The 13,301-nt window shown below is 41.9% G+C and overlaps 1 protein-coding gene across 1 annotated transcript in view; it reads right to left on the reverse strand.

Annotated features, from left to right (window-relative positions):
• Positions 1 to 251: 251 nt before the first annotated feature.
• Positions 252 to 13,301, reverse strand: part of LOC124775491 (homeobox protein OTX1) — a 107,928-nt gene continuing 94,878 nt past the window's right edge. Inside the window, exon 9 of the mRNA XM_047250324.1 lies at positions 252 to 3,692. Coding sequence (XP_047106280.1) covers positions 3,339 to 3,692 — 354 coding nt within the window. The 3' untranslated portion in view covers positions 252 to 3,338. The remainder of the gene's footprint in view (positions 3,693 to 13,301) is intronic.

The following is a 13,301-nucleotide window of genomic DNA, read 5'->3' on the forward strand; positions in this document are numbered from 1 at the left end:
CATTCACTTAAAAATGATAGACATTTCGTTTTTTGAAATTCACTGACGTTTGGGTGCTTCACAGCTGAAGTTCACACTACAAAAATTTACAAAATTATGGAATTCTAAATGGAAAATACATTAACTAGTGAGTTATAATCGCTGATTTCTGATGCAAATTAGAATTGTAGTGTCCCTAATGAAGAGTAACTTTTCTTGTTGTCTACGCATTTCACAAACAGTTGACGTATATTTACATATAATGCTTTTTATTAATTTCAAAATATTTTGTCACACAAATTTACAACAGGAGAAATTAAGTAAAGTAAAATATTAATTTTCATTTGTCATATTTCATGGAGAAAACAACTCGTACATTTGCAAATAAGAAATATTATCACCTTCAATGTCTTCTCGTTACACCTAAAAGTTTGTCCACTTAATCTTTCTCTCTAAAACAGCGCTTTATATTACATATTTCAACCATTAATTATTTTATTGATCCCTCTCAGGCAGCCTAAAATTATACACATGTGCAGTTCACCAACACTCATTGTTGGATACTGTAAATTGTAAAGGCACGTGAATGCACTTTCTGCCCTATTAGCAGTTGATACAGCCTTCCAAGACCGTTTAAGTTATTTACTGTACAATTACATCTCAAGACATCTACTTCCATTAATTTTAGGCCCGACAATCCAGAATTAAGAAAAAAGACTTTGGCACATGTAAATTTGGAATTCTATGGCTGAGTTCCATTGTTACTTAAATGCAAACAATAAGGAAGAGCGAACTTACTTCATGAATTACATACTTAATTGAGAAATGACTTATAATGAGTGTTACACATGTACATCGAACACAAAACATTATTTATCGCACTGCGCGTTAGAAAATTCGTTGTCTAGAAGATGAAGAATTCGATATTTCAGTTCCTTGAAGCACTAAAACTCAGCGGTTGGTGCTGTATAACTAAAACTAAGCTAATACTCGTTCAATTTTTATTTCGTCCATTCATAAAAAGGAGCAAACGTTACACATTCTTCATGGAGAATAGTTTCTGTAGTGACACAAGAGATTCAAACGTAACTTCACATCAGCGCTGGACGTTAACACAGTAGCAAAGTCTTGCCTGCGTTTTTGTGTTCAATGAGAACATCACTGAGCAAAGCTGTTAAACTGGACTTTTTTCGGGAAGACTTTTCTTTTTTAAGGATTTTTGTAGCGTTAGTAGACTTTCCTAGAATTTTTGCTGTAAAAAGGATACAAAAATAGGTTATTTACTTTTGTTTTCATATAAAGGTGTTAACAAGGCATCATTAATGGTACTGGAGTCGTCATTAGTTTTTAAATTGGCGCAAACACGTATCAAGAAATTATAGTTTCTGTCTGTTCGCATTATGCTAACGAGGCATGCGTTTACAGCGATTGGGATCTGATAAGCCATATATAGATAATAATGGCCTCTGCAGGTGACTTATGTAAAGTAACACAGTGACAATCTGCAGTGTTAACATTGTCGTTTACATTTGAAATGTGATCTTTTCGGCTCGACTGGTAGTAAGAAGAGTTAAACTCCTGCAAACAGGTTGGAGTCTCTCGAAGCGTTGGATAGGTCCTATAGCCTATGTTTAGAAGATCCCGAATACAGCTGACTATTGTGAAGGCTGGAAGTAATTCTCCATTTGAAGAACAGGGAATGGAGCCTGCAGCTAAACTGAAAATCTCAAGGTTAGGTTAGGTTAGTGTTTAACGTCTCGTGTACAACGAGGTCATTAGAGACGGAGCGCAAGCTCGGATTAGGAAGGAAATCGGCCGCGCCCTTTCAAAGGAACTATCCCGACATTTGCCTGAAACGATTTTAGGGAAATCACGGAAAACCTAAATCAGGATGGCTGGAGACGGGATTGAACCATCGTCCTCCCGAATGCGAGTCCAGTGTGCTACCACTGCGCCACCTCGCTAGGTGAAAATCTCAAGGGTGAGTAGGGGAATGGCCTCGTTGCAATAGCAACTTCACTTATTTGCTGCACCTTCAGACCTGTCCGCTTTTGTCTTTTCCAGCGTTATTATTTACTCGCCAGAATGAGAGGAAAAGAAGGTGCATGTTATATTACTGATGAACATAATAAGGAAATATTGGTTAATTGGAATCAAGGTGACGTGCCATCTTTCCCACGAAGGCCGTTCGTAATAAATTTCCTGCTATCACAGAGATTCACCACAGTATCAGCAGTTAATATTGTTAAAAGCACTGGAGAACCTAAAGAAATAATTTCATGTGGCTCAACGGCCTGATGCAAAATTTTTCAATTGGACGCCATTTCAGCGACTTGTCTGTTCACAGTAACCCTTCCGGGGAAAGAGGACCTACGGTGTAACGTCGAATACGAGCCATGTGTCTTTCCTGGCGAATCCTCACATCATTGAGATGTAAAAGCTGGGCATACGCTGCACGACTAGATCACCAGGCCCGACGGGGAAAAATATAGAGATGGTGTAAGGAATCAGAATTATTACTAAAATCTTAACTGAGGGCGCTATCTGGATAGAAATCTTCGTGAAAAGTGGCGAAGAGAATGGAGCGATCGCAACACAGACTCCAGAAGGTCAAGTGTGCTTACAGCTGCGATAAAGCCACACTGCTTGGCTACAGTAACTGTTATCAAACCATCATAGAACAATTTACACCAGGCGTAGAAAATTACTAATGCCTGGCAAAATATTACGATCCTCAAGGCTGTATTTAAAATGCTTGGATGTTCGTCTTATCGTTGTGTTGTGGAAGTATGTATGGTAACGTAATTAGTCCTGCATGCAATAGCATTTTCGTTTCCCCTCAGACAACACGATATCAGGGCTCATCAAGTACTGTTTGTGATAGCGGCGTAAACTTATTGATTAAGTCGGCACCATAGGAAAAGAAGACGTAAATTATAAGAAGGAATGGAACCAGGATTTCATCGATCTATCCAGCCTTCTGTTCGTCGGCCTTTGCAGACTGATCTGCTTACTGTAACACACCGTGAGCAAAAATTTTAACGCTTGTGAAGGGCTCGCCTTTTGTGTAACCAGCGATACTGCACTTACTTTATGAGTTATCAAGCAATAAATTGTGATAATTTGCAGTTGCGGTATTGTCGGTTCGCTTGTTCCTAGTACCATTAATATGCTTAAATTAGCCTTTGGCTCTCGATACGACTACATAGCTCTCAAAGCAGAATGTACTGTACGCAACGTTGGGCAGACTCGTAGTTAGCTGTCGTGTGTTTGCCGGCGCTTCCCAGGCCGGTCGCTACCGTTCTCTACACGAAGACGATGTCCTCTATGGAGTGGCCAGCACTGATGTTGGCCCGGAGTCATCCGAGGAAGGGCGGCAGCGTGACGTAGGTCTGCTCCGTCTTGACGGAGACGCCGTCCTTGCGGCCGGCGGGCCCCCCGTTGCCGCCGCCGTTGCCGTTGGCGGGGGCGGCGGTGAGGATGTAGCCCGCGTCGGCGGCGCGCTTCTCGTGGGCCAGCAGCTCCTCCTGGTACTTCTGCGGGCTCATGTCCTCCACGTCGATGTAGTCGATGCCCTTGGCGCCGTCGATGGTCATGTGGTGGTGCGGCGCGGCCACCATGGTCTGGTACTCGCGCATCGGGCTGCCGCCGTCGGCGTACTCGTGGTGCTGCGGCTGCTGGTGGCGCAGCCCGCCGGGCGAGCCGCCGCCGTACTCGTGGTGCGCGCGCAGCGGCGACGCGCCGCCCCCGCCGCCCACGTAGTCGCCGTGCTGCCGCAGCCCGCCGCCCGGGGAGCCCGCGCCTGCCGACACCAAGAGGTCAACTGCGGTCGACACAAAGCTGAATAAGAATGCTCGTTCAACTTGTGTAAGTCCTTCTTTCTCGTAGACGTAGGGCACTGGACTATGATATAAAGTAAAGAAAACGAAACACCAGAGTCGTATCATCAAAGAAATTAATTTCAAACGACTAGTTTCGGCGCAACACTTACGCCACTTTCAGGTCCACCATAAACGGAAAGAGTACTTTCATTCTTTGACCCATGTATCGTACAACCCATATAACGCTAGTTGTGGTGGACTGCTGTCGTACATCTGGAGTAAATCCAGAATGAGATTTTCACTCTGCAGCGGAGTGTGCGCTGATATGAAACTTCCTGGCAAATTAAAACTGTGTGGCCGACCGAGACTCGAACTCGGGACCTTTGCCTTTCGCGGGCAAGTGCTCTGGCAGAAGAGATACTGGCAGAAGTAAAGCTGTGAGGACTGGGCATGAGTCGTGCTTCGGTAGCTCAGATGGTAGAGCACTTGCCCGCGAAAGACAAAGGTCCCGAGTTCGAGTCTCGGTCGGGCACACACTTTTAATCTGCCAGGAAGTTTCATCTGGAGTAAATGCTAAACAACGTTTTGTCAACCTGTGACCTCTTTCCGTTGTCTAGCGACCGCAGGCAGGCAGCCAATGACAGCCTGACTTTGAGCGGGTAGCAAGGGCCACGTTGCCGCTCTGAAACCCGGTCGCGCGCGCTTATGAAACTTACCAGTGTGCAGGCGGTGCGGTCGTTCGTCGTTTGTCTGAAGTTGAATTCGCAGTTTATTTCGTTTTTGTTGTTTTTAGTGTTTGTTTATGTTTCGTTGTAAACAATGTCTAGTGCGGCGGGTAGTACCAGCCCAACACAAGAATTGAAACGGAGGAAGAAAAGTGTGCTACACACCCAGGCCCGTGAATTCGTGTGCTCTGTGAAGGATTACTTTGAGAAAGAAAAGGACAAAGGTGGGCCCTTAATTCCTGTTGTTCAGGTTGTGAAGAGAACTGCAGCAGCATTGAAAATAGGTAAGAACACTGTTGTAAAGATAGGGAAAGAACAGTATAGTGTAGATTGTGACGAGAGTGGCACAACAAAGCTGCACACACCAGGAAAGAAGCGACCGAGAAATAAGCAGGTGACAGCTTTGGACGATTTTCGGAAAGACGCTATTCGTCGTCATATATACAGCTGTTATAAGGGAAGGGAACATCCCACTCTATCTAAATTACTGGTGTCGCTTCAGAAAGACGATCTTTTTAAAGGAAGCAAATTTTCATTGAGTACAGTGTTGAAAGACATAGGCTTCAGCTATTCACTGTTTAACGGACGCAAAATATTAATGGAAAGGACAGATGTAGTTGCATGGCGGTGCAGATTTCTGCGCAGGATCATGGGTGTGGAATTCGAAAGTATAGTGTGGTTAGATGAAACTTGGGTCAATGCCAGCCATTCTGGAATGATGGAACGCCCGAGGGGACAATGGCAGTGCCTGTTGGCAAAGGAGGGCGTATTATTGTCTTACATGCAGGAACATCGAAAGGTTTTGTGCCAAACTGCTTGAAAATGTTTCGGTCAAAAAAGACGGGAGATTACCGTGAAGAAATGAACAGTGTAGTATTTCAAGACTGGTTCGAGACATCGCTTATGACGAATCTGACAAGTCCATCAGTGATTGTTATGGACAATGCGCCTTATCATTCCGTTGTTCACGATAAGGCACCAACCTTGGCAACAAAAAAAGACGATATCATTCAGTGGTTGAAACGGCGAAATGTAGATTTCAGAGAAGATTTAAGAAAGGCGGAACTGCTCGAAATTGTGGCACAAAAGAAACCTCAATTTCCAACATATGTAATTGACGAGATTGCTAAAAGGCACGGGCATGAAATCGTTCGGCTTCCTCCATACCACTGTTACTTCAATGCAATTGAAGGAGTGTGGGCGCAGATAAAATATTACATTGCTGCAAACAATAAAAAATTCACGATCTCTGAAGTGGAAACTCTCCTTCCAGCAGCTATCAGTAAAGTGACAAGCGAGACGTGGGCTAAAATTGTAAACAGCACTGTAAGTGCCATCAGAGAGGCGGCCAAAACCGAAGGGGTTGTGGAAGAATGCATCGAAAATTTAATTATACATCTGGGAGAGAGCAGTGATAGTTCGAGTAGTGCTGAGGAAGACAATGTCAAATCAGATTCTGACAGTGATGTGAGTGGTGTTTTTCCATTACAGTAACTAAAACGTGTTCAGGAATGTAAGGAGGGAGTTTGCTATCGATCTACAACCAGATCATCATATTGTGAGTACTTTCTTCAGATTATAACTCTTAATACACTGATCAATTATTCTGTAGCTTGTAGTAGAACAAATTAATAATGCTAATACTTAACAATGGAAACCAAAACTGCTAATGTTCAACAACTTGCGAAAATAGTTTTCATTTCAGTTGTGAAGTTTAACAAATAACTTTATTATGTTTCAGCATCTTAGATACTTGTACTAAATAGCTCTTATCAGTTTTCGAGTTAATATATTTCAAGCATCAACTTTAAATAAATTCACGCGTACCAATACGACTTTTATTTTGTCTCGCTTTTATTTCTGTTGCTAGAGAATGTGTGTAGCAGACAGGGCGCCACGTGCTGTGAGCCACGTTCGGCAACAGCGCCGTCTGCCCGCCGGAACTGTCAGTACCAATCACTCGTCTCACGGACTATAATGTGCTTAATGGTTCAAATGGCTCTGAGCACTATGGGACTTAACTTCTAAGGTCATCAGTCTCCTACAACTTAGAACTACTTAAACCTAACTAACCTAAGGATATCACACACATCCATGCCCGAGGCAGGATTCGAACCTGCGACCGTAGCGGTCGCGCGGTTCCAGACTGTAGTGCCTAGAACCGCTCGGCCACCTCGGCCGGCCTATAATGTGCTTATTAGAATTATATATTAATACCTTCAGCTGCTGACGGGCGTTGATATATATCAACGGGGACAGGTGAAAATGTGTGCCCCGACCGGGACTCGAACCCAGGATCTCCTGCTTACAATGCCAGACGCTCTATCCATCGGAGCCATCGAGAGCACAGAGGACAGTGCGACTGCAGGGACTATCCCGCGCACGCCTCCCTCGAGGCCCACATTCTCACCATATATGTCCACACACTACATTCGTAGTGTACCTACCCAACATACTCATTACCCGTGGAAGACATTCTTACCAATTCCCGTAAGAGTTGGGGTAATATGTGTGCATCCGCACAGAAGAGGAAGGTCATGGTATTGCCAGAACTATATACTTATATGGATATGGCGTCTGTTCTTTCCGAAAGACGGGAATTGGTAAGAATGTCTTCCATGAGTAATGAGTATGTTGGGTGGGGACACTACGAATGTAGTGTGTGGACATATATGGTGAGAATGTGGGTCTCGCGGGAGGCGTGCGCGGGATAGTCCCTGTAGTCGAAAGAACAGACACCATATCCATACACGTATATAATGTGCTTATGGACCAAGAAAGGAAAGTACTCTTTTGGTTTGTGGTGGTTCTGAAGATGGCGTACCGAGCTAGTACCGTGCTTGGACTCGGACAGTCTACGTCACAACTTGGGGAAATCTCGGACTCCGCTTGACCTTTAGATGTCTTGTGGTCTGACGACTTCCGTTGGTACTGTCCCCGTGACATGTCTTAGCATCGTCAGTGCAGTAATTGAAACACGGATTGCAATATCTTCTAGAGCAACTCATAAACAAATAAAAGATCGTTATTACGACTCAGTCAAATTTCGAGCTCTCGCTCATTTTACAATCTAATGATGCCTTTGGGACTATCTTCATAACTTGCTGCTGTACTGTGTGAAGTAGCAATTGTTGTCTGGCATGTTACTGTGCTGTAGCTCTCTTTTTCGTACTATTTAATTTCCTTGCGGTAATTGTTACAGTTAGGATGTTTATAAAACTTGTCGATACACAAGATGATTTCAGTTTAGATTATCAACAAAATTTAAGCAGTCTTTATCTCCATGCGTGACTTCTGCTTTCTCTGAAGTATAAAGCTGAGTATGAGGTGCCTGCACTTCAGGAGACAGGCATGGCTTGTTCACGAACCCCCCCCAGCACACGGCTCGTCACTCGTGGCGGTCTGTGTGGGGGCAGGGTTCGCTTCCTCCGCTCCGCGTAATCCCCTCTAGCTAAAGGCCAACTTACAGTGAACACGTTGTAATTTAGTCTTGTGATGGCAATTACAGTCAGTTTAATATGATTTACACATTCATCAGTAATTTAATTTGTAAATAATTTCCTTCCTTGTTTCATCTGAACATTTTACATCTTGTTTTCAGTCTGGTAAGCTTTTTACTCATTATTCACAGGGATCGATTCCCATCTAGAATCATCCACTTCCTATATAGTCACAGTATCTAATAGCCAAATAAATTATTATTCTGGGTTCACAATCAAGCAATATTTTTTGAAGGACAACATTTTTCAAAAACACTGTTCAAAAACTCACCATAAATGTTTGTACTTCCATACGTACTGTATAAGAAGTATTGCAAATGTTTTCAGATAAAACACGAATTTTTACAGTGGTAATTTTTAATGCTATGTTCTAAGACAAAAGAAAGCACTCAACAGGAAGACATTGTCCTAATGGGACAGAAATCCGTATATGTGATGTACATGCACAGACGATCAAATGATTACAGTTTCAAAAAAATTGGATGATTTATTCAAGAGAAAGGGCTTCATGTATTGAGCAAGTCAGTAACACGTTGGTTCACCTCTGGCCATTATGCAAGCAGTTATTTGGCTTGGCACTGATTGGTAGAGTTGTTGGATGTCAGCCTGAGGAATATCTTCCCAAATTGTGTCCAATTGGCGCGTTAGATCGTCAAAATCCCAAGATGCTTGGAGGGTCCTGCCCATAGTGCTCTAAGCGTTCTCAACTGGGGAGAGGTCTGGCGTCCTTGCTGGCCAAGGTAAGGTTTGACAAGCACGAAGAGACACAGTAGAAACTCTCGACTTTGACAGCGGTGGGATATAAACTTGATTGTCGCCCATGATATGGCCCAAGAACCAAGAGCGATGGTCTAGGGTGCATTTCATTTCATAGCAAGACTCCCTTGGTTGTCTTGTCAGCCGCTGCACCATTACAGCACAGCGGTACGTGGACATTCTACTCCCCGGTTTGTTTCCCTTCAAGTCAAGCGATCCTGGGCTTACATTTCAACAAGATAATGTCCACACGCACATGGCGAGAGTTTCTGCTGCTTCTCTTCGTGCTTGCCAAACGCTACCTTGGCCCTTGGCCAGCAAGGTCGCCAGATCTCTCCCCAATTGAGAACATTTGGAGCATTATGGACAGTGCCCTCCAACCATCTCGGGATTTTGACGATCTAACGTGCCAATTGGATAGACTTCGGGACGATATTCCTTAGGATGACATCCAACAACTCTGTCAATCAATGCCAAACTGAGAAACTTCGTTTGTCTTCACATGCACCCCACATCTATCGATTTCCGTCCCATTCTGATCATTCTTTTCTATATATATGGTCTCTCTCCTAAGAGTCGTCAGGCGCATTTTATCTGGTGTTTCGGCAGATATTTGCAATGTGTAGTTAGAGTCAGCCAAAATAAAAACTGCTTGTCACGTCTTTGATGCGACGCACAGCGCCGACAGAGTGTATCGGTTTGTTTTCCATTACAAACAAAATTGTTTTTAAAGCCCATCCGTTAGACCGGTGCCAAACTAGTCTAGTACGGTATTTGTTTCATCGATATATATTTATAGGGACAACAAAACACGAAGAATAATCAGTGCTGCAGCAGCGATAGCACCGCTCTGGCACGCTTCCGCGATGCAGCAGCGCTGCTCAGTCGCTGCTGGTGAGCTGTTTATTCTTCGTGCACTGTCTCTGTTAATACATATAAATAAAACAAACCTGCCAATAGACTAACTTAGGATCACCCTATCGACTTGGCACGTAAGATTCTGCTTTAAAAATAACTTTTTTGTGACGGGGAATAAACGGACGCTTCCCGCCGGCACTAGGTGTCGAATGAAAGACGCCACATGCAGTATTTGTTTGCGATGACTCCAACTACTCATTGCAAAAACGAAATTTCAGATATGTGACGAAACGTAAGAGAAAATGCGTCTGACGACTCTTATGGTGAACACCCGGTATGTACGCACACATAGTGTCCCAGGAGGAATCGTCAGAGTTCAAGGATATGAGAGGAACGATTATTCGACGCAAAAACGTCTAGTAAACATGGGCCTTAAAATGCTTACCTTAAGAACTATGAGCATTTCTTCATCTTAGACTCTGCGAAACAAATCTCTTCTACTATATGCTCTTTGTTTTCCATTATTTTAGGAGGAAATAATAGGGACCAAAACAAGAAAAAATTATGTAGTAAGCGTGGATTCTGAAGTGCGTACCTTAAGAACTATGAGCACTTGTCCATATTTGCTACTGTGAAACATATCTCTTCTAGTGAACAATTGCACATAGCTCTTAAGCTATACACTTCACAGTCCAAGTTTACTAGGTAGTATTTCTTGTTTTGGTCCATACTACTTCCTCCCAAAATAATGGAAAGCAAAGAGCGTGCAATAGGAGAGATTTGTTGCACAATATCTAAGATGAAGAAGTACTCACAGCTCTTAAGGTACGCATTTCTGAGCCCATATTTACTAGGTTTTTCTGCTTCGAATGATCGTTGCTGTCATATCCGTTAATATTGGCCATTGCTCCTGGAACGCCATATAGTATAGCGCCTTCGAAGATCTGAAAATATACGAGCCCTTTTCAATACGAAACATTTGAGTACATTTAACAGTCATTAGCAGCTGAATGCGTGTATAAAACTTGTATCTGTGCCGTCCCTCTGCCAGGCACTTAAATGTGATTTGCTGAGTATCCATGTAGATGTAGATGTCCCTAGTTCGATTCTAGCTATTAGTATTTGTTCTAACTCTTATTTAAATTTTTTGTTTATTATATTATGGAAACTTTAACCCTAGATTACTAAATCGTAGTAAAACTTACGATTACAGTAGAGTATAAAACATGACATTTTGTACTTAATTTTGTATGCAATATATTTTATTAAAACTAAGATTTTTATTTTGAATTACTAATCACTTGATATATGCAATATATTTTATTAAAACTAAGATTTTTATTTTGAATTGCTAATTACGTGATAATATGAATATACAGAATAAATTAAAATTTGGTACAAAAATGTGAAACGTCAAGCACAAAGTAAAATACTTCTTTTATTTCTAAATATCGAACCGTATTATTGATGTATATAACTGCTTTATTTCATATATATATTTCAAATATTAATTTATTTTCATGCCATGAATAACTAAGAATAAAAAGATGTTATTTTATTAAAAAGTATGATTTAATATATGTTAATCAACATTTGTATTTCAGTGCTTAGAGCGCGTAAAGTTGGTGTTTCTGGACTCATGCTAGTAGCTGTGCCTGTTTGATCAGTGACGTGCAGTGAGGAGATGTGCACATTTGAGACGGCGGCTTTGTATTCCGTAGGGAGGAGGTGAGGTGTTTCTGAACGATATGGCAACTGGGATCTGTTAGTGATTTGTTTTCTAAATGGCAGTACAGAACTTAATGATCCGTTCACCATAAGAATAAACCTGATGTAAACAAACACAAACGCGATGATTGGTCAGAAGCCGTATCACACGTACACTGGTGTTCTTACGCTCTTGGAAGTAGGTCCTACTTATATATTACATATCATATTACCAAGTTACATTAAATGAAACTTCAAGATATTCAAATGTATTACAGCCATCAACGTTTTTCTTAATCACGCTTTGGCTGCGTAGTTTTTATTTCAAAAATCGTGTACAGTAACAGCCTCTGCAGCGTTGTGCTCTGCTTATCGTGCTGATAATGCGCAGTATGAAAATGGCTGAGGCTGCTTTCTGTTCCGTAGTGAAACACGTGCGTGGAACACGGTTAAAAAGTGCCGAGAAATAGGCTGTTCTTAATGTTTTTTATCAATTTACGAAGATAATCGGCTTTGAAGTTTTCTCAGTGTTGTACATACTGCAGTTGATAAACGAACTCAAACCGGAAGTAGTCGGTAGCGTAATGGAATGGGGACCAAATGCGGTTGATTGCTGTGGTTCAAAACTCCACCGTGTAATTTTTTTTCTCGTTCAGTTTGAAATACCTACATCTCGTAATTATAAAACTCATCATCATTTTTTTATGAATAATGCACGACTTCTTGTTTCTAATTAAATATTCGACGCGAAATTCCTGTCTCCATTTCCAATAAAAATTCTTAATTTTCGATGTTTTGTGAAAGACTGTTCATAAAAGTTATTGAAATTAAGTAAACATAACATTTAATTTTTAAAGCAAAAATGAAAAACCAAATCCCCTTTATTTGGACTATACCCATCGTTTATACCACAGAGGTAGATAGGTATCGTAGAAACATGAGAAACAATCATTTTCACAGCATCGAACACATCATACAAACGCTGCATTACAATATGAACCCAACAGAACTGATCTGGAGCCAGGCTGCGGGATTAGGACCGAGAAGTAACAAGACTGTTAAGCTGCCAGATGTACTGGAACTAACGCTCGCAGCTTTTTCACACATCACTGCCGAACGCTGGCGGGATATAGAACGACTCGTCGTAAAAGAAGAGAAAATGCTGCGCCTGGTTGGCTTCGTAGATTCTGTTGTTATAGGCTCATTAACAACGTATCAGGTGACACTTCCAGAACTGAAATGTATTTCTCTGTTTCGGATAAGGAAGGAGCTAAGAGATTACCGACGACTGACTGTAAGTAATACCTTCAGTGGCTTCAATATTTAACTATACGGTGAAAGCCTTCAGTACTCTTACGTTACACACAGCTTATGCAGAAAAATGTGGTTAAGTCAGGAATTTTCATCATTCTTTTTTTTAATTACAATAGTACGTTAGCTAAAACCAGTAACGTGTTACCGTTTTCGTCTAGTCGTCTAAGGAGCGTATTGTGGGAGATTTTCAGTGTATTATTCCATTCTGCTTAAAAATTAAATGACATTCGAAACTGTATTGCTCCTCTGCTCGTCTCTTTTTACATGTGAACTGCACCTGGTCACGTCAGTGCAGGCTAGCTGTACCAGCTGAAAGCCAGTGCTGTCCAAGTTAATTGCGCCGGTAAAGCTGTTCCGTATTATCGCTAAGTCGATGTGCGAGTAAAACAGACCACAAAACGTACCATTATTATCGTACTTGACAGTACCGAGACAGTTTGGCTGCAGTTCCACGTGAAACGGAAATCCAATGAGGTTCCAGCAAACGCGAAAGAATACGTAAAGCAATGTTTACATCAGGTTTATTCTTATGGTGAACGGACTATAATAAATGTTTTCCGGAAAACTACGGATAAACTATTAGCCTGGGTTCCGCTGTCCAAGAAGAAAATCATCATGCGCGAATACAAAACATCATCCAT

Source organism: Schistocerca piceifrons, chromosome 2 (assembly GCF_021461385.2).
Source record: "Schistocerca piceifrons isolate TAMUIC-IGC-003096 chromosome 2, iqSchPice1.1, whole genome shotgun sequence".
Lineage (NCBI taxonomy): Eukaryota > Metazoa > Arthropoda > Insecta > Orthoptera > Acrididae > Schistocerca > Schistocerca piceifrons.